Source organism: Hyperolius riggenbachi, chromosome 5 (genome assembly GCF_040937935.1).
Source record: "Hyperolius riggenbachi isolate aHypRig1 chromosome 5, aHypRig1.pri, whole genome shotgun sequence".
NCBI lineage: Eukaryota > Metazoa > Chordata > Amphibia > Anura > Hyperoliidae > Hyperolius > Hyperolius riggenbachi.
In genome coordinates this window covers 358,345,636-358,368,210 of record NC_090650.1, presented here as the reverse complement: position 1 = coordinate 358,368,210, position 22,575 = coordinate 358,345,636, and the positions used below count along the sequence as shown (strand labels likewise).

Here is a 22,575-nt window from a genome sequence, read left to right as displayed (position 1 = left end):
CCATAATAACACCTCCCCCTCCCCCCAAAATGATCTATTTGAGAAAAAATAAAGATTTCTCATGAGAAAGGGGATATCAGCTAATCAGCTACTGATAAAGTTCAATCCTTGGTTAAAGTTCCTCTTTAAACCTAATGGGAAGCGAAAAAAAAACAGACAGATACTTGCCTAAGGAGAGAGAAGGTAAGTATCTGTTTGCCTTTTTTCGCTTCCCATTAGTTTAAAGGACTCACGAGGTGACATAATGAGATAGACATGTATATGTACAGTGCCTAGTACACAAATAACTAGGCTGTGTTCCTTTTTTTTTTTCTCTGCCTGAAAAAGTAAAAAAATCAGGTATGTAAGTGGCAGTTCCTGTCCAGGTCGGACTCTAGCGTAACCCTCACTTTTGTGGCAGTAAATGGCTTCTAAGAGCAGGAAAGAGATAAAAAAGGTCAATAGTTCATATATTTAGCCCTGTCATACTTCAATTAATGCATCATTGAGAAAAGGCCATGAAACTCTATACCTGCATTTAAAGGGGGCTTAGATGCTTTCCTTGCGTTGAAAGACATCCATGGCTACAATTACTAGGTTATGCCTAATGATGTTGATCCAGGGATTTTATCTGATTGCCTTCTGGAGTCGGGAAGGAATTTTTCCCTTTTGGGGTTAATTGGACCATGCCTTGTGGGGTTTTTTCGCCTTCCTCTGGATTAACAGGGATATGTGAGGGAGCAGGCTGGAGTTGTACTTTGTACTGGTTGAACTCGATGGACGTATGTCTTTTTTCAACCAAAATAACTATGTAACTATGTAAACAGTAAAAGCTTAAAAAGTTGATTTAAATATAAAATAAAACTGCGGGATAACTTTAAAAGTCACTTTTAGAAGGAGGAGGACAGATACAATTGTTTATCTCGGTTTTTTTTTTTTCGCCTCGCATGTCCTTTAAGTTTAATACTGTGTTGAGAACAGGGTGATAAGCCTAAATGTTTTGAATGAATTGGATTTATGCCCTATGTGGCGTAACTTACTGTTTGTGTCTGTTTGCTATGTGCTTTGACAAGCCAAATATAACAGAACTGGAAGAAGAACAGTTCTTGTTTCCAGTGCGGTTCCCTTTCTCCGTGGATTGCAATTGTTTATTAAGTGAACAAGCTGTGTATGCGTCTATTCTCTGCATGGATACTGGCTGCCATCTGACATTTGGAAGTGTAGATTAGAGGCACACAGAAAGCCTTGCTTTCAGCCACACATGATACGAGACACATAGCCTGCAAGCGTTCTTCTCCACCATTCTGCCTCATTGAGTTTGTCACTACTGTCCTGAAAGGAACTGTACTAAATATCACAGGCTTGCAGTGTGTACATCTACAGCCTGAGGCAGCCTTTCCACCGAGCTGCTCACTTTAAAGAGCGAATAAATGTGCATTAAGGAATTTATATATAGCCAGGCCTGCTTCCTGCAGAGCGAAATAACATGCTTAAATAGAGCTTTTCACTTCATCTATGGCATTCACAAATGTCTATGATGGTTTCATGGTGTGGTTGTTTGTCTTCTTGTATGTGGGGCATGGAGATGATGGAGCATGGACTGATGGTGTGACGTTATGAATGCATGTGTAGAATAGTGGAGGTGCTGTCAGTGCTCAGCAGTACTGAGGCCAACAGAAATTTGATCTGACATTCTTAAAGACCTGTTTTACCTTTGTTATAGTTGCCTTTAATAGGTATTTAAAGAGAAACTCCGACCAAGAATTGAACTTTATCCCAATCAGTAGCTGATACCCCATTTTACACGAGAAATCTTCCTTTTCACAAACAGACCATCAGGGGGCGCTGAATGACTGATATTGTGGTGAAACCCCTCTCACAAGAAATTCTTGAGTACGTACTCCTGGCAGTTTCCTGTCTGGGAACCTTGCTGCATTGTGGGAAAAAGCTGTGTACAGCTGTTTCCAACTGCCAAAAAACATGCAGCAGCTACACCAAGTGCCAACAGTGAAAATGTCACCATGTAATATACAGTACAGACCAAAAGTTTGGACACACCTTCTCATTCAAAGAGTTTTCTTTATTTTCATGACTATGAACATTGTATATTCACACTGAAGGCATCCAAACTATGAATTAACACATGTGGAAGTATAGTACATAACCAAAAAGTGTGAAACAACTGAAAATATGACATATTTTAGGTTCTTCAAAGTAGCCACCTTTTGCTTTGATTACTGCTTTGCACGCTCTTGGCATTCTCTTGATGAGCTTCAAGAGGTAGTCACCTGAAATGGTTTTCACTTCACAGGTGTGCCCTGTCAGGTTTAATAAGTGGGATTTCTTGCCTTATAAACAGGGTTAGGACCATCAGTTGCTTTGTGGAAAAGTCAGGTGGATTAAAAGCTGATAGTCCTACTGAATAGACTGTTAGAATTTGTATTATGGCAAGAAAAAAGCAGCTAAGTAAAGAAAAATGAGTGGCCATCATTACTTTAAGAAATGAAGGTCAGTCAGTCCGAAAAATTGGGAAAACTTTGAAAGTGTCCCCAAGAGCAGTCTCAAAAACCATAAAAAGCTACAAAGAAACTGGCTCACATGCGGACCGCCCCAGGAAAAGAAGACCAAGAGTCACCTCTGCTGCGGAGGATAAGTTCATCCAAGTCTCCAGCCTCAGAAATCACAGGTTAACAGCAGCTCATATTAGAGACCAGGTCAATGCCACACAGAGTTTTAGCAGCAGACACATCTCTAGAACAACTGTTAAAAGGAGACTGTGTGAATCAGGCCTTCATGGTAGAATATCTGCTAGGAAACCACTGCTAAGGACAGGCAACAAGCAGAAGAGACTTGTTTGGGCTAAAGAACACAAGGAATGGACATTAGACCAGTGGAAATCTGTGCTTTGGTCTGATGAGTCAAAATGTGAGATTTTTGGTTCCAACCACCGTGTCTTTGTGTGACAGAAAGGTGAATGGATGGTCTCTACATGCCTGGTTCCCACTGTGAAGCATGGAGGAGGAGGTGTGATGGTGTGGGTGTGGGGGGTGCTTCACTGGTGACACTGTTGGGGATTTAATCAAAATTGAAGGCATACTGAACCAGCATGGTTACCACAGCATCTTGCAGCGGCATGCTATTGCATCCGGTTTGCATTTAGTTGGACCATAATTTATTTTTCAACAGTACAATGACCCCAAACACACCTCCAGGCTGTGTAAGGCTATTTGACCAGGAAGGAGAGTGATGGGGTGCTGTGCCAGATGACCTGGCCTCCAGTCACCAGACCTGAACCCAATTGAGATGGTTTGGGGTGAGCTGGACCGCAGTAAAGGCAAAAGGGCCAACAAGTGCTAAGCATCTCTGGAAACTCCTTCAAGACTGTTGGAAGACCATTTCAGGTGAGTACCTTTTGAAGCTCATCAAGAGAATGCCAAGAGTGTGCAAATCAGTAATCAAAGCAAAAGGTGGCTGCTTTGAAGAACCTAGAATATGTCATATTTTCAGTTGTTGCACACTTTTTAATTATGTACTATACTTCCGCATTTGTTAATTCATAGTTTGAATGCCTTCAGTGTGAATCTACAATGTTCATAGTCATGAAAATAAAGAAAACTCTTTGAATGAGAAAGTGTATCCAAACTTTTGGTCTGTACTGTGTGACAGAATGTAAATCAGGGATTTAAAAGATTTTACAATGGGCAAACACTGACTAAATAATTTATACATAATTATTGTAAAAATGAAGTACTTTTTTATTACATTATTTTCACTGGAGTTCCTCTTTAAGTATACAGTAAATTGTGCATTAAAAGAAATCTGCTGAAGCAGAGCACAGGTGACCAGATCTTCACTACCGCCAGCTAGATTCCTCCTCACACTCCCTTCTTCCCACCTCCTTAGCAAGCGACACTCGCCTGCCCCAAAGAAATCAGCAAGACTGTTTAAAAAATAAAAAAATATGGCAACCACCACCTGCTTCTCACTTCAATTCTCTGCCACATGGTGAACTTGACTGTCAAGATCATGATAATCTCGCAAAGCAACATTTGTGGTTGATTCATTTCAAGACAAAACTCTTCAGTTTTGTTCATTCATCCCTACTAGCCATACACAGGTCTATTATAGCCCGATATGCCTAGCAGATCGATTGCTATTCCACTAGAATTCAATGGGATAGTGATCATCAGGTGCAGTGTTTGCGCAGTTTCATTAGCAAGTTTGTCCTCATCTTCACTGTGTAAATGCAGTGGAGGGATTTTACCACTATTTATGCATGAGCAGTGGTTCTGTTTGTTCACACATCCACTCTGAAGCGGCAGAGGAACCTGCAGTCAATACATGCAGTATTAATACGACACTACTCCTTGTGGGAATCAAACCTTGTACAATAGAGATAACCCATTTCCTCAGGTCTGTGAATAGTGTGCAGATGCTCCAAGCTGTGCAATACTTGCCCTAAGACACCATTTACTGCCCTGAGGAAGCGGGTTGACTCCCGTGAAACACGTTGTTGACTAATAAACAACCTCCTTTTTACCCTAAAGATGTTTCATACTGAGTCCACTTTTTAAACAGTTTTTTAGTGTCTTATACTCTTTGGGGGACTTTCTTCCTCCTCCCCAAACCTCATACAATGATCTCCAATACCTAAAATCACAATTCTGCTGACTATCCTACATCTGCTGACAATAATTTCATATTTTCCCAACAAACCCCTTTTAAACAACTGAAAGACTCTGGATGATTTCCAGTTTTCGTTTTTGTTGTTGTTTTTTTCTTGTTAAATCAATGGTTCTTCTATCTTGCAGGTCAGTGGAAGAAGGTGAGAGGCCATTTGCATTAGGAATGCAGTTTGTTTTGCTGAGAACTCTTGGTAAGTATTTTCAATCACCAATCTACAATGTTTTCTATCTGAGCATTTGGGCCAAATTCATGCTACAAGCAAAAAAAAGAATTGGCGAAAAACTGAACTCGCCTAAATTGCAATACTTTGAATATGTGCCAGTCTTTGCACATAAAACAAATAGATTGTTATCAAAATGTAGTAAAAATTAGTGGTGCACATAATGCTGTGTTTCCCCTAAAATAAGCCCTCCCCCGAAAATAATACCTAGCTGTAGTGGAAGAGACAGGGACACAGCAAAGAGCAAGGGCCGGCGATGGGGAAGTTGGGGTATAGTTCACCTGCTCAACCCCCCTCCACTGCTGCTGATTTACCTCCTCTGATCCTGGCCCCCTCCTCCAGAAAGTTGGATCCCCCTGCGGCTTGTAATTCACATCTCAGATCAGCGGTGAAGGCAGCTAAAGTTGTACAGTAACAGCACCGCCGTATACAGGAAGTAAACAGAGATCACTTCCTGTATACGGGCTCTGTTACTGTACAACTTTAGCTGTCTTCACCGCTGATCTGAGGTTTGAATTATAATTAAGCACGACATAAGCCGCAGGGGGATCCGACTCTCTGGAGATGGGAGCCAGGAGCAGAGGGGGTAAATCGGTTCCCGGGGGGGGGGGGGGGGGTTGAAGGTAATCTGGCTATATACTAGAGGGATCTGGCTATATACTGGGGGGGGGGGGGGGTGAGGGGATTTCTGGCTATATACTGGGGGATCTGGATACTGTATGTAGTAGGGGATACTAAAGGGGATCTGACTACCCCCACAAAATATAAGGCCTCCCTGAAAATAAGCCCTAGCAGATATTTTGAAGTAAAAGTTAATATAAGACAGTGCCTTATTTTCGGGGGAAACAAGGTAAGATAGCCTGCACTATTTATATGTATAGGCATGCTGCAAGAGGTACTACAGTAGTAACCACATAAAACCAACGTAAGCAAAAAAGTACTCAAAATTGTTTTTATCTTGTGTTTAATGTTTCTTTTCTTACCTACCTTAATTCATGTGGCTTTTTAGAAAAGCACATTGTTTTTGTGCGGTAATCAAGAATTTGTTTTCCACTGTAAAAATAATGCTATATAATTATGATGGGGGTGATGCATATTTTTATAATAATTGATAAAGGGAAAAGCAGGTGTCAGGAAGATTAAAATGTACTAAAACAGTTTCAAATGGGTGGTAGCGGTGGACTCGCCTCTCCGTTGAGAACCTGAATTGACTTGAATCAGGCAATAACTTTATTGTATATACCAAAAACAGTGCAATGCATTTTGCAGGTATTTCACCCACTTCCTCTGGCTATAAATGGGAGTAACTACAAAGAATAAAATAGCTGCTGCTAGATTAAGTGTATTTTGGGGAATAGCTGCCAGATTATATGTATATTGGGGTAACCACTGCTGCCAGATTATGTCTATTTTGGGGGAACCATTACCATATTATCTGTATTTTGGAGGAACCTTTGACAAATGACATGTATTTTTGGTGAAATGCTGTCAGATTACATTTATTTTGGGGGGGAAATACTTTGGTAGAGCTCAAACTTCCCTGGCAGACCTTTTACACCACTGCTAAAGTCATGAATATTTGGCCCCACCCATTACCACGCCCACCTTTTATGGTGTGGCCATGCCCCCTTTTTGGCGCGTGCAGGTCCCTCCTTAGGGGGTGCATTAATAGTCTTTGACCCCGGGCGCTGAAAGCCCTAGCTACGGCTCTGTGAGTTATGATATGTGGCTTGCAAAAGTATTCGGCCCCCTTGAAGTTTTCCACCTTTTGTCATATTACTGCCACATTACTGCCATGAATAAATTTTATTGGAATTCCATGTGAAAGACCAATACAAAGTGGTGTACACGTGAGAGGTGGAACGAAAATCATATATGATTCCAAACATTTTTTACAAATCAATAACTGCAAAGTGGGCTGTGCGTAATTATTCAGCCCCCTGAGTCAATACTTTGTAGAACCACCTTTTGCTGCAGTTACAGCTGCCAGTCTTTTAGGGTATTTCTCTACCAGCTTTGCACATCTAGAGACTGAAATCCTTGCACATTCTTCTTTGCAAAACAGCTCCAGCTCAGTCAAATTAGATGGACAGCGTTTGTGAACAGCAGTTTTCAGATTTTGCCACAGATTCTCGATTGGGTTTAGATCTGGACTTTGACTGGGCCATTCTAACACATGGATATGTTTTGTTTTAAACCATTCCATTGTTGCCCTGGCTTTATGTTTAGGGTCGTTGGAAGGTGAACCTCCGCCCCAGTCTCAAGTCTTTTGCAGACTCCAAGAGGTTTCCTTCCAAGATTGCCCTGTATTTGGCTCCATCCATCTTCCCATCAACTCTGACCAGCTTCCCTGTCCCTGCTGAAGAGAAGCACCCCCAGAGCATGATGCTGCCACCACCATATTTGACAGTGGGGATGGTGTGTGTTCAGAGTGATGTTCAGTGTTAGTTTTCGCCACACATAGCATTTTGCATTTTGGCCACAAAGTTCCATTTTGGTCTCATCTGACCAGAGCACCTTCTTTCACATGTTTGCTGTGCCCCCCACATGGCTTGTGGCAAACTGCTAGCGGTACTTCTTATGCTTTTCTGTTAACAATGGATTTCTTCTTGCCACTCTTCCATAAAGGCCAACTTTGTGCAGTGCACAACTAATAGTTTTCCTATGGAAAGATTCCCCCACCTGAGCTGTAGATATCTGCAGCTTGTCTAGAGTCACCATTGGCCTCTTGACTGCATTTCTGATCAGCGCTCTCCTTGTTTGGTCTGTGAGTTTAGGTGGTCGGCCTTGTCTTGGTAGGTTTACAGTTGTGCCATACTCCTTCCATTTCAGAATTATCGCTTGAACAGTGTTCAAGGCTTTGGAAATCTTTTTGTAGCCTAAGCCTGCTTTAAATTTCTCAATAACGTTATCCCTGACCTGTCTGGTGTGTTCTTTAGACTTCATGGTGTTGCTCCCAATATTCTCTTAGACAACCTCTGAGGCCGTCACAGAGCAGCTGTATTTGTACTGACATTAGATTACACACAGGTGCACTCTATTTAGTTATTAGCACTCATCAGACAATGTGTATGGGCAACTGTGTGCACTCAGACCAAAGGGGGCTGAATAATTACGCACACCCCACTTTGCAGTTATTTGTTTGTAAAAAATGTTTGGAATCATGTATGATTTTCGTTCCACTTCTCACATGTACACCACTTTGTGTTGGTCTTTCATGTGGAATTCCAATAAAATTGATTCATGTTTGTAGCAGTAATGTGACAAAATGTGGAAAACTTCAAGGGGGCTGAATACTTTTGCAAGCCACTGTAAATACAACACGTTACGTAGTTTATTGTATATCCTGTTGAACTTTATGTGTGTTGTTTGTGTGCTTCTTGCACACAGTCCAGTGAGTGGGGCTTAGTCACAAGAGACTGGTTCGCTGGTGGGGCATACCTCACGTTCATTTGTTGGACTGAGATATGCTCCACCAAGACTGAGGCTTGCAGTTTCTGTCTCCTCTAATTTCTACTTTACCTCTGCCACGCGTTATAGTTCCGTGCATGTTAGGGAGTCTAGCCCAATGACTCCTTACTGAATAGGTGCAGGCATTCTGAACAGAAAGAGCCTACATTTGAACCCAGCTCATCTGTATTGGAGGCAGAGCCCCTAACCATTACACTATCTAGCCATGTTGTGTAGATTACTGCAACATTTTCTTTATTTTCTCACTATTGAGAATAATTATTAAAATAGCTTTTGTGTCTGAAACAAGTTTGAACAATTTTATAGCCTAAGGCTAAGCAATAATTTAAGCTAATAAGGTAAATAATACGGTAATGAATTTCTTTTGTTTGGTAGTAACCACTTTTGCCCACAAGGTGGAGGTGTTGTGCTGCTGTTGGAATTGCATAGTACAGTGTGTAACTAGTACTGGTAATTCCTAAACGAAATAAGAGTCCTAGTTATTAATACAGTATTACAAGTGGACCTTTCTGGTCTGTATCCCATGTTTAGCAGTATCTGCAATTTATTAAATGGGGTGATCTGTTGCATCTCCCATACATTTTTATTCCACTTACCCCCTATTATGGGGCACTCTGCAATTTAAGGAGTTAACAGATATTATTTTTATTATTATTCATTTATATACGTAGTACTGACATTATGGCCCATAATCAATTGACTTTTTCTCCTGAGCTTTTGCCTAGGTGACATTTTCACAACTTGTCAATAAAATGCCTTTTAAACCACTAACATGCAAATAAGTACTCAAAATAATTCACCAACTTTTTGGTCCTTTACCATTGCTGAATGGTTATTCTAAATCGAAGATGAAAAATTATCTCCTAGGAGAAAACTCAGGAGAAAAAGTTAATCGCATATGGGCACAGGGCTCTGAAAAGGGCAGATTTTTTATGCTGTTCAGCTCTCCTGCAGACAGATTGTGAACTACAGATATTGTTATCTGTTCTCTGCAAGCAGGTGTGTTTTTCTCCTTATTTATGCAAGAGTTTTTCAATTTATAATTAGGTATTAATTAGAGATATGCAGTCCTGTCATCTGACTACAGAGAAACTGTAGAGACCTGGGGCCCTATGCAATTCCTGCTGGAAAGTTCTAAAATAAGGTGATGCGACTGTTGCCTAATTCAACTGTAATAAGCACTCATCAGAGCAGAAAGAACACTTGCTTGGGCGATTTTTCCCTATGCAGTTCCCCCTTCATGCCACCAGGAAGCAATGCTTCCAAACAAGTATTAACCTCTTGCCGACCGCATCACGCCGATGGGTGTGGACACGGTGGAAGCCCCAGGACCGCCTAACGCAGATTGCCGTAAGGCCCTTGTGGCAGGGATTGCAGGAGATCGCGCGCGCATCTCCGCATGAATGACGGAGCAGAGCTCCGCCATCAGTCTCCCAGCGGCGATGCCGCCTGTACAGCGATGCGATCTATGACAGTCAATCAAATTGGCTAGCGGGGGGAAAAAATTAAAAAAAACACCAAATTGATTAACAAAAATAAATATTTACAAAAAATAAAAATAAACAACCTAGGAGTGATCAGACCCCACCAACAGAGAACTCTGTTAGTGGGGAGAAACTTGTGTGCTGTGTTGTGCGGCCCTGCAGCAAGGCCTTAAAGCTGCAGTGGCCCTTTTTTGTGAAAAATGGCCTGGTCTTTAGGGGGGTTTAACACTGAGGTCCTCAAGTGGTTAAGGCAAACGGGCGAAAATCTGCTCAGAGCTGGTGAAAATTCTGGCCATCTGCCACCAACGTGTTTTGTCATCTGGAAGCTTCCTTTACTAAGGTTATCCCAGATGCCCATCTTTTATATAGGTAAAGCGAGTCATTTTTGACTCCTTAGCTATTTTGTCTAAAAAAATAAATAAATAAATAAATTATTCAAAATAGCAAACTTCTTCATTCTTCTTTTTTCAACTGTCACTTATTTCTTTTGTGACTCCTTTCTTCTGTCTCCTCCTTTAATTACGCTTGAAGTGCTGTCTCTCAGCCACTGGTCCTGTTGGACTACCACTGCTCCTTTGTTGGGCACTATCATCCATACCACCCGCTGCACAGCCGCTGCCAGCTGGGATAGTTCACCTGTTGCATTGCCCGAGTTTCTGGTGCAACACTATGCAAGGAGCTTAGGAAAAACCATCTTTGAGCCCGCAACCGGGGCTCCCCATTGGTCCACGGTCTCAACCAATTAGAATTCTCCCCTGAGGGGAATTCTCATTGGTCCACTAAGCTAACCAATACTATTTTCCTTTAACCTGTTGTCCCCATGCAGATTGGTATATTCAGAATGGCTGAGCCAACCTGCGTGGGGCTCTGCCATACTAAGCTATACCAGCCTGCATAGTCCATGACATAGGTGGACCAATGGGGAGCCCTGGCGGGAGCTGTGAACATGATTTTGCCAGGGCTCCGGTTTGCAGTGATTTAAGAAGAAGCGATGGTGGTCCTTTCCAGTTGTCGCAGAAACGACAGGGAGCAACAGTCTCAGGGGAGTCTGGCATGTGGCGGTGGACGTGACTGCCCTGCAGCCTGAGGCTGTAGCGGTGGAGAGCCACAGATGTCGGGTGAGTTGCCTGACAAATGTGACGAGTGTGGTGGATTTCATGTGGAAATGAGTTAGAAGTGTTGTGGTACTGAAAGACAGCTGCACAGCACAAAACCTTGCTCCTCTTCACCAGGTAGCTACAAGCAATGCTCTGGCAAATAGCTACTAATAGCTACTATTTGCCTTTTCTAGGTTGGACACGCTCAGTTGAAGCCAACAATTGAATTTGCCGGTACATTCTGTTAGGTAATAAGAAGCTTGCCTGCTGCATATGGCCCCTGGATTCTTAACTCTTACAATAATAAAGAAGAACAAAGGAACAAAGCCCAGTCCTAGGATGGATTGGGACTGTACATACGTATGTTTATTTCCTCATCGGCTTGATGCAGCAAAGTCCGCTGTGCACAAGAAGCACACAGCAATTTTACCATTACTATCACCGGCCTTAGCGCCATGTGCGTTGCCGAGTTAACTTGTATGTTGCTATGATAATGCATGGCATAACACGCGTTACCATAGCAACACACAAATTACAAATGGTGCTAAGAGTTAAAGGCTGGTGCTCCCCTGAGTTAGTAGCAGTAAAATTGCCGTCTGCTCCCCGTACATGGCAAATTTACTGGATCTTGCTGCATCAGGCCCCATGTCACATCCATTAACCTTTAACCCTTTAGCAGCCAAATAAAGTAAAACTTTATTTGGCTGCAGGGCCGAATTTTTCCTGCCGCTGAGGAAGTGTGCCTTCCCCAGCCTGGCAGGATGTGCAGAGTGGGCGGCAGGGAAATGTTATAGTTATCTGCCCGAACTGCTGGATCCTCTTCTTCTCTCCTGCACCATGGCAGCAATGTAATACCAACATGTCTTCTCGGTTCCAATCACATGATATGACGTGACCGGGATCCAGGAAACTGTGTCAGCATTACAGCATGACCCGGTGGTGGAAGAGGGGCAATGGAACAGACTCTTCCATCACCCTTCTTCCACCAGTGGGTGGCATTGTAACGCTGACATGGTCTCCTGGATCCCAATCACGTTTCATATCATGTGATCGGGACCCAGAAGACCCGTTGGTTCAAAACCGCTGGTGGAGGAAGAGAAGAAGCCGTCCGGAACAGGTAACTATAGCTGCTCCCTGTCGCCTGCTCCTTTGGCTGCACCAGCCAAACGAGATTTGCCGGCAGAGGTTTAGAGTGCACAGCAGTCTTCAAACAAAAACATTAGTTTGAAGCTGCTAATGAGTTAAAGGATACCTTAGGGCCTGTTTCCACTACACACAGATTCTGGATGCAGAAAACTCCAATGAATGCCTATGGGAAATCTGCATCAGAAAAATTGTGTTTAGTGGAAACAGGCCCATAGGCATTCATTGGTGTAGTTATATTTACCTGGGGCTTCCTCCAACCCCATGGTCTCCCTCAACGCACTCCCTGGGCCGCTCCCTTGTCCCTGGATCACCTCCGGTATCTTATTCAGCTGTGGTGTTCTGCACGCCTCTCGTCCCTCTCCTGAAGCAGGGATCGTTCTGCGTCTGCACAGTAGTCCCGGGGTGAACACATGGTTGGCCAGGTTGTGCAGGCGCAGAACACCAGTACTGGCACCGACTTTAGATGATACCAGAGGTGGGAAGGGAGCCAATAGTCCTCATGGGGCTGGAGGAAACCCCAGGTAAGTATAAATTAGTCACTGTGTACAGTATCAGGATACAATTTAAGATAGGTGAACAGCATTAGGTTTGCAATTATTGATATCTACCTGTTATTGGTCTTTTTCCACCTGGCCCCACTCAGTATTAGATCAGATCTCTGCAGTGATCTGATCTAATATCGGCCACACGACCACCGCCTCAAACATTGTTCTGCTCAATGCAGCACAAAGCTATGGAGTCTCCCTCCCTCACTACTTCTGCCAGGCCCCACCCCATGCTTTCTTCTTCCTGTGGATCTGCCAAGAATGGCCTTCCCTAATCACTGTTTCATTAAGCAGGCCTTTCATCGTTTTTTTTTCCTGTAGTTGAACGGCTTTAGTAAATCTAATGTCCAATCTACTAGAACTTGAATAGTGTATGTCCAGCTATACAGCACTGTCACATTTCTGTACCTTGAATCTCACTTTAAGAAATGTTCACCTTACCGTCTCAATAAATGCAAACATGGAATTAAATAAGGTTGCCTTTGTATGCTTTATATACAAAAAGCACCCTGGAGTTAGCTGTACATTTTCCATCTAACTCTCTGTAATTACATTGGCAACCTACCGCGCCTGGCTGCACATTATTTATTGTGTGAAAAGATGTATATTTCCAACCTCTCTCCAACGTCTCTTTGTTTTTGCAGCTTACATTCCTACACCGATCTACTTTGGGGCTGTTATTGATACAACTTGCATGCTTTGGCAGCAGGACTGTGGAGTACAAGGCTCCTGCTGGGAATACAACGTGACATCATTTCGCTTCGTTTATTTTGGACTGGCAGCGGGTCTGAAATTCTTAGGATTCATTTTTATATTTCTGGCGTGGTATTCCATAAAACACAAAGAAGATCAGTTGCAGAGGAGAAGGTGGCGGGCGTCCCCAATAAGCACAGTCAGTGAGATGATTGGCAACGCGAGAACCACCCGAGCAGAGCCAAATTATGCACGGACCAGATCCTGCCCTGCCTTTGGCACCAGGGAAGAGCCGAATGAAGATGGCAACGCAGACAAAGGAATCCAACACATAGCACAAACCTATCCTGGGCCTTTCCTGGAAGCAATAAATTCATCCTTTGACAATTCTCAAGAAGAGCCCCCAGCTGACACGTAGTTTGGATGGTCAGTCTTTCTCCTGGCTGAGATTGTGATGGCGCCTTGTGCAACACGTGCCTTTTATATGAACTACGTACGTTAGGAACAAGGAGAACACCTTTCAATCAGTAGCAACAGGGTTGTTGAGGGCTGGTTACCTCGACAAAAAATTGACTTTCCTCCCAATATTCTTTCTTACTTGTTAGTGATAAATCTGCGCTCCTATAACTATGCTATGAATCTGCGCTCCTTTGAATGGTTCCTTAAAAGTATACAAATACTGAGAGCCGTGATACAGCACATTTGGAATACTGTAGCTCTGAGAACTTGTTCTATGCACAATCAGCTTTTAGATTTATTTTATGAGTCACAGTGTTAATGTAATTTATAATTACGTATGGCTAAAATAAATTAAAATGAGGCCCTAATAAAAAAAATGCAGTATACTTGCATTGTTGTAGAACACTTTTTAAGATACAGGCATGCCAGCCACAGTATATGTAGTGTAAGCTGCTACCCTATACTTATAATAATAGTAAACAAGCTACACTCTGTGCTCTGCTTAAGCAATTTATCTCAGACTGCTCTACAGGGTTTCACTGACTCCATAAACTCAGAATTATCTTTCAGCTTAAGTGATGTCTTTGGAGATTGCAAAGCTGCTGAGAATTTTCCACAATATCCGCAAAAAGTTGGGAGTAGAAAACATAATCAGTAATATAGCATTATTGATCATTGCCTCACTCTATGTTATTTGTAGCACACCAATGGTGCAAATCTCACTGTGGCTACTGGCTAGCCAACATCTCTATGTAGAGCTACCTTTGCACAGTCCAGTTATATAGCAGAGTAGAGGGCTGATGGTCTTCATGCATGGAGTACATTTGTCTAGGTCTAATCTTAGAACAGTGTCTGCCAGTGTACAGTCTGCATGTTCTTGGAAGTTGATGTCATACTTCAGTCCTCAAGGACCGAGGTCCACACACATTTTTGGCTCAGCTCAAATTAATTGATGGGACTGAATTAGGAAAGATATGGATTATCAAGTTTAACACATTTCTCAATTTCTCAGTACATCCTAAACACTGATATGGATATGGCCTCCGAGGAATGGAGTTTGACAACCCTGTTCAAGGACAACAGGACGATTATTATGAATCTTTATAGAGTCGGTTTATGATGCAGCACTTTACAGATACCTATTCAGAAAGGCCTACAACATAATATACGTTTCACAAAGTAGGCTCATTTATTGGGGAAGAAATCCCACCAGTTTGTTTTTGGGATGTGGGAGAAACAAGCAACCATAGGAAGCAAGTACAAACATGATGAGGGCCTACAGAGATGCCATGTAGGTAATATCCTGGGTGGGAATGTAACCAAGCCTTAGGCTAGGGACCCACTGGTAGCCCATGATTTCAAACCCAATTGCCATAGCGATCACGATTTGGCTCTGCAGTCATTAATGAGATTGTTCAGGGATCGCTTCCAACATGCTGCATGCAGAGATTTTTTATTACTTCACCAGCGCAACGCTGCAAGTTGAACCAACCCCATAGGGTTACACTAATGCATCGCTCTACCAATTGCTGCAAAAGTACTGCCAGTGGGTCTCAGGCCTTAGAGCTGCAAGGCAACATTGCTAACTATTTAGCCACAATGATGTTATTCCACTCCGATACATTCATAAATCTATTATATATTACCGCCATGATGTAGTTTGCCAGCATTGCCTTGTTTCTTTCTATTTTCACCACTACAGATAACATGACTAACCTGACCTCCCTGTGCCCAGTATGACATGCCCCCCCATCGTCATATGGTATTGGCCGTCATGGCCAGACTCATTATTCTGTTGATTATATAACACAATATTGTAGGGTATATTTTCTCCTCCTTAGTAGACATGTTCAAAGAAATGCAGATGAGGGCTATGGCCCACTAGAGTGTTTTTAGCTGCGCCGGCCATTTCAAAGGGTCAGGCTAATGAAAGTTAATGGAGTTAAGCGCGAAGGAGTGATTGCACTTTGCCGACACCTATTTTGGAGCCATTTAATTGGGAAAGCAGGGCCTAAAATCGCTTTATAAATCGCTCCATTTATGTAGCCAATTTGCACTAAGCGGTTTGAGAACAATTTGCAAACACAAGTGGGCCCCCCTGGCCTAATTCTGGCTTGCATCCACATTGTATGCAGCCTAAAACTGGATCAATCAGAGCTGACAGGAAGTAGATTTGACTCATTAGCGGTCTAGGATTCCTTACTCCTGAAACAGTATTAGTTTCACTAAATGACTCCTGAAAACTAGATTAGCAGATGCCTCAGAGTGGCAAGTAAGCAGCTCAGTAGCTGATTAGTGCAGGAAGCACAAGAGAAAGTTCTTTTCTTTCATTCAGTATTAAGTCATTGTCCATGAGCTTATTGCCCAAACTGGGCTTTAAGACATTTTATGGTAAAGTATGGCAAAGAAAGCTTATTGCGGTTTAGATGCTTCAAAGTGAGCTGTGTTTATTAGAACAAGATCAGTGCATGCATCTAAGTGTGCTGTTTCATATTTTTCCATTTAGTTGATGGCAATATTAACTTACGTAAACGATTCATCAGTGTAGAGGTGAACAGCAGGGTAGCCTTCTAGCACTGTTATATTCTACCACCCCTTGCCAAGCATGGTTCTCTGGGGTTTGCGGAGCCAATAAGCATGGAGCCATAGGCTGCATTATCTAACTGAATGTTATCAGTGATGCCGTGTGATGTACATGTCGCTGTGAGGAAATGCTGTACATTGTATGAACTGTACTGTGAGCTATGTTTCAAAGCACAATTGAATTAGCCTAAACTATGCAACTACACTGTGGAGAATTGCATGGGAAGCAGGGCAGAAACCAGATATGCAAGCCATACCAATGCTATTAGCAGGATTACATAAAGCAAAGACTATTTTTTGCTTTGGGCATTGATATAAAACCATCAGCTTGGGATTTTATTTGTAAATAGTTTCAGTTAGGTAGTATATGAGCACCTGCAAAGTAGTATAACCAAGAAAAACAGTAAAAGTCTGTAAAAACAGATAGACCCTTTAGTTTGGGCCTGTGTGACCTGGTAACAGCTGGCTCAGCAATATGATGGTCAGCAGGGAGAATCCCCCAAATCTACTCCCAATAGTCAGTATAGCGTCACTAGCAGTGCATCACTCCGTCACTAGGGGTGCCTCTCTGCCATTCATTGTCTAGCAGTGCATCAGTAGGGGTGCCTCTCTGCCATTCAGTGTCTAGCAGTGCTTCACCCCATAACTAGTGGATACCTCTCTGCCATTCAGTGTCTAGCAGTGCTTCACCCCATAACTAGTGGATACCTCTCTGCCATTCAGTGTCTAGCAGTGCTTCACCCCATAACTAGTGGATACCTCTCTGCCATTCAGTGTCTAGCAGTGCATCACTCCGTCACTAGGGGTGCCTCTCTGCCATTCAGTGTCTAGCAGTGCATCACTCCGTCACTAGGGGTGCCTCTCTGCCATTCAGTGTCTAGCAGTGGAGCAGTGCACCACTCTGTCACTAGGGCTGCCTCTTTGTGCCATTCATTGTCTAGCAGTGGAGCAGTGCACCACTCTGTCACTAGGGGTGCCTCTCTGCCATTCAGTGTCTTGCAGTGGAGCAGTGCATCACTCCATCACTAGGGCTGCCTCTCTCTGCCATTCAGTGTCTAGCAGTGGAGCAGTGCATCACTCCGTCACTAGGGGTGCCTCTCTGCCATTCAGTGTCTAGCAGTGGAGCAGTGCATCACTCCGTCACTAGGGGCGCCTCTCTGCCATTCAGTGTCTAGCAGTGGAGCAGTGCATCACTCCGTCACTAGGGGTGCCTCTCTCTACCATTCATTGTCTAGCAGTGGAGCAGTGCATCACTCCGTCACTAGGGGTGCCTCTGTCATTCAGTGTCTAGCAGTGGAGCAATGCACCACTCTGTCACTAGGGGTGCCTCTCTGCCATTCAGTGTCAAGCAGTGAAGCAATGTACCACTCTATCACTAGTGGTGCCTCTCTGCCATTCAGTGTCAAGCAGTGAAGCAGTGCACCACTCCGTCACTAGTGGTGCCTCTCTGCCATTTAGTGTCAAGCAGTGGAGCAGTGCACCACTCCGTCACTAGTGGTGCCTCTCTGCCATTCAGTGTCAAGCAGTGGAGCAGTGCATCACTCCATCACTAGTGGACGGCCATCTGACATTCAGTGTGAAGCAGTGTGTCTCTGTCACTAGTGAATTGCTCTTGCACCAAGTGGGTCAGATTTATCAAATCCAGCATAGGGAGGATTGGAGCAAATCCGATGCAGAGGTGGAACAGTTGATCAGAATGACCAATCAGAAGCGTTGAGCTAAATATCCATTTTTGCATCAGTTCTGCTCTGTTTTTTTCTTGCGCTGTTTCTGTCTGTGCCAGTGTCTAGGTGTGGAGCCTTGTGCTACCCTGTCCCTGGCAGATGCCTCTGCATTCAGCAATACTCTGCTGATTATTGGATGTCTGTTTGGGTAATTTCTTGCTGGCAATCCTATTGCTAGGTGAATTTCCTAGATGACATAGGACTTGGCGTTGATTTTTTATTATTATTACTATTGAAATAGGTGAAAACTGATGAACTTTTGTGCAAGGCAAATGATGTAGTTTCTTCTTCTCTTAATGTATTTATTTGTATTTCCTAAATTATGTTTAAATAATATATTTGAATGCTACAAGATTGCTAAATCCTCCTACTGTACACCCCCACCCCTCACCGCAGAATGGTTCTGCCCACTGTAGTGCAAAATTCCCGCTTCCTCTTTGTGCAGAAGAGGGTTAATAAGGAAACAGTATGTCAAGATCTCCTGCTAGTCTCAGTCAAAAATCTTTCATAGTTTTTAGGCTATGCTCACAGTGGGGTGCGATGCGATTGTGCTGTAATGGTACATTCAAATAGGCATGTTAACAGTGTGATGCGCTGGACTTGTGCAGTACCGCATAACATGTGAGTTAACAGTTGTTGTAAAACATACGTTGTATATTCTGTATGCATCTCACCTTTACTGTTCCCCTCCAGTGTGTTGCGATTCTGCTCTTGCAGGATTTGCAGTGCAATGCCAGCTCTGAACATAGCCTTACACTAGGCAAGGGGGTATATTCAATAAACTGCTTTAAAAATTGCTGGGTGCAGGTAGCGCACTGCAGTTTTACCAGTACTGAAGCTGGTTACATACTGCATGTTACACTAGCAAAGCATGTGCCACTTAGGTAACACGAGTTGTGCTATTTGCGCAATATGTAATTGCCATAAGTGCTGGTAAAATGTCAGCATACTGCCTACGCCTGGCAATTTTACAGCAGTTTGCAGAATATACCCCAGTGTTTCTTAAAGTGAATGCTAAGGCAGCAGTTTTTTGTTTTGAAAAGGCCAGGGAAGGATAATCAGGGAATGTTTATTAGGATTTTATTGCTGTCTGTGGGATTGTTGAGGAGACATGAGAAAACTAGGGGCATAAATGATTTCGGCATACGTGGACTGGAGTTTTGACACTTGTTTATGAACATTTATCCCTAACATGTTTAGTGACAGCCATAAAATTCTGAAATGTATTTCTGTTCCAGTGGCTGCTGTCTTGGGGGTTCAGGAAGTGCAGATACTGTAGATGTCCTTCAAAAGGGACAAGGACAGAAGTAAAGCCTTCTCTGCCCTTCCCAGAACTAACAACATGTTTGCCTGGACTTCCACCTTAAAGGGGCACTATGGCGAAACATTTTAAATATGTGCAAACATATACAAATGAGTCATAAATTACTTTTTTCCTATGTTGCTGTCACTTACAGTAGGTAGTAGAAATCTGACAGAAGTGACAGGTGTTGGACTAGTCTATCTCTTCATCGGGGATTCTCAGGGATTTATTTATTTTCAAAAGCACTTAGTGAATGACAGGAATGGCAGTTGCTCTGTTCAACTGCCAAAAAACTGTGTAGCGAGCAGGGAAGCTGGCCAGCATCATTGTATAAATCCTTTTTAGGGAATATCTTTATAAAGAATAAAAGTCTTGCTGAGAATCCCCTATGAAGAGATGGACTAGTCCAAAACCTATCATTTCTGTCAGATTTATACTACCTACTGAAAGTGACAGCAACATAGGAGAAAAGTAATTTATGGCTCATTTTACTCTGGAAAAAAACGTACTTCTTTTTTGTCTATGTTTGTACATATTTTAAATTTTACAATTTTTCACCATAGTGCCCCTTTAAGGCCTCTTTTCCACAGGCAGTTGAACTGTGTGCTCAGCAAGCAGTTACCAGGCAGCAGTGAGCATTTAGCAGGCTGCAGTGAGAAGTGAGAGTTTGAGAGGCATTTCAATGCCTATCAAATGCCTGTGGAAAAGAGGCCTAACAAAGATGCAATCTTGTACCTTGTATGAATAATACCCCCACAATGCTTCTGAATCCTTCATCCTCTCTTTGTAGCTCATGTCTCAGAGCTTGGTTGGGTGTCGCAGTAGAGTAGCATCAGGCAGCCCTAGTAGGAGAGATATTACTGGATTTTAGCTGTATAAATGGTCTGTTAGGATTCAAGGATCGAAAGGTGGCCATACACTGGTCGATGTGCCATTAGATCGACCAGCTGACAGATCCCTATCTGATCGAATCTGATCAGATAGGGATCGTATGGCTGCCTTTACTGCAAACAGATTGTGAATCGATTTCAGCCTGAAACCGATCACAATCTGTTCAGCTGCTCCTGCCGCCTGTCCCTGTCCCCCCCCCCCCCCCCCGTATACATTACCTGAGGCTGGCTCCCGGGCGTCTTCTCCGCACCGCACCGCTGTTCTTGCTCCATCCCGGCGCTTCCTGTGTTACTCCGTGACCAGGAAGTTCAAATAGAGCGCCCTCTATTTCAACTTCCTGGTCACCGGAGTGACACAGGAAGTATAAGCGTACACTGGGACATGCGGAAATGCGGTGCAGCGAGGAGAAGAGGACCCCGGAGCCAGCTTCAGGTAATGTATGCATGCTCGGATCGGGCCCGAATCGTACGCCGCAAGCGACGCGCTCCTACCGCCGGGCGATCGAGGGTAATTTCCCGCACGGCGCGATCGACGGACCGATCCGATTTCGGGAGGGAATCGGATCGGCGGGTGCGTTTAGCGCAAGCGATTGGCAGCAGATTCGATCCCAGGATCGGATCTGCTGTCGAAACGGCCGTGAATCGAGCCAGTGTATGGCCTGCTGAAGTGTTGCTGAATGACTGTAACGTCCAAGTCACCTTTTTTTTTAAATGCAGCCTTCAGCAACCTTCTCCAAGATAACAGTATTTTAGTTTATAGTGTTTTGGTGCACCACACACTTTTGCTCGTTTCATCCTCATGGCACTTTTCCAGCGTTAAATATTCCATAAAGATATCCGTTAGCCATAGCTCTCTACATATCTGCACGGTACTACACTGTACTGCTGTTGTGCCCAGTTACTTTCTACCAATGGCTAGCACGGTACAGCACTACTACTGCTGTGTCCAGTTACTTTCTATCAATGGCTAGTACGGTACAACACTGTACTACAATTGTGTCCAGTGACATTCTGACAATGGCTAGCACGGTACAGCACTGTACTGCTATCGTGTCCAGTTACTTTCTACCAATGGCTAGCACGGTACAGCACTGTACTACTACTGTGTCCAGTTACTTTCTACCAATGGCTAGCATGGTACAGCAATGTACTGCTACTGTGTCCAGTTACTTTCTACCAATGGCTAGTACGGTACAGCACTGTACTGCAATTGTGTCCAGTTACTTTCTACCAATGGCTGGCATGGTACAGCACTGTACTACTACTGTGTCCAGTTACTTTCTACCAATGGTTAGCATGGTACAGCACTGTACTACAATTGTGTCCAGTTACTTTCTACCAATGTCTAGCATGGTACAACACTGTACTGCTATTGTGTCCAATTACTTTCTACCAATGGCTAGCATGGTACAACACTGTACTGCTATTGTGTCCAGTGACATTCTGACAATGGCTAGCACGGTACAATACTGCATTGCTATTGTGTCCAGTTACTTTCTACCAATGGTTACAACGGTACAGCACTGTGCTGCTATTGTGTCCAGTTACTTTCTACCAATGTCTAGCATGGTACAACACTGTACTGCTATGTTGTCCAGTGACATTCTGACAATGGCTAGCATGTCCATTTATTTTCTAGCAATGGCGAGCACAGTGCAGAACTACTGCCATTGGGTAGGTTACATTGTACCACTGAATGACACAGTGCAACACTCAAATGGTATTGTATTCCTTAAAGTCAGTAAAATATCTCTTAATTCTGCATTTACCTACTTTAATTACATAACCAATCCAGTGGCGGACATACGGCCGTGCAGGCCGTGCCGCCGCACGAGGGCCCCTGAAGTTCTGCTGCTTCAGGGGCCCATTAAGTATTGCAGGTTTTTTTTTTTTTAATTTTTTTTTTTTAATTTTATTTTTTTTTAACCTGGGGGGCCCAACTCCTGTCCTCCCCCCTCACCTCGCCCCCCCCCCTCATGCGGCGGGAGAGCGGAAAATACAAGAAGTCTCCGGCCGGGGCGGCAGCTGCCGCTTGGTCTCCAACTTTGGAGACATATCGGAAACTAAGCAGCAGCTGCCTCTAGCGTCTGCTGCAGCCCCGGCCGGAGACTTCCTGTATTTTCTGCTCTCCCGCCGGCTGCAGCGCATACCGGGAGGGGGGCCCCGAGGTGAGTGAGGGAGGATAGGAGTCGGGCCCCCCACCCGGATAGCTACCCACCCGGCTACCTTACCCACCCACCCGGCTACCTACCCCGCTACCTAACCATCCACCCGGCTACCTACCCGGCTACCTAA

At 43.7% G+C, this 22,575-nt stretch overlaps 1 protein-coding gene across 2 annotated transcripts in view; it reads left to right on the top strand.

The window, feature by feature from the left end:
* Positions 1-17,788, top strand: part of SLCO5A1 (solute carrier organic anion transporter family member 5A1) — a 105,262-nt gene extending 87,474 nt beyond the window's left edge. For both annotated transcript variants that reach the window (XM_068237478.1, XM_068237479.1), the window contains exons 9-10: positions 4,791-4,855; positions 13,273-17,788. In XM_068237478.1, coding sequence (XP_068093579.1) covers positions 4,791-4,855; positions 13,273-13,739 — 532 coding nt within the window. In that variant the 3' untranslated portion in view covers positions 13,740-17,788. The remainder of the gene's footprint in view (positions 1-4,790; positions 4,856-13,272) is intronic.
* Positions 17,789-22,575: the final 4,787 nt, after the last annotated feature.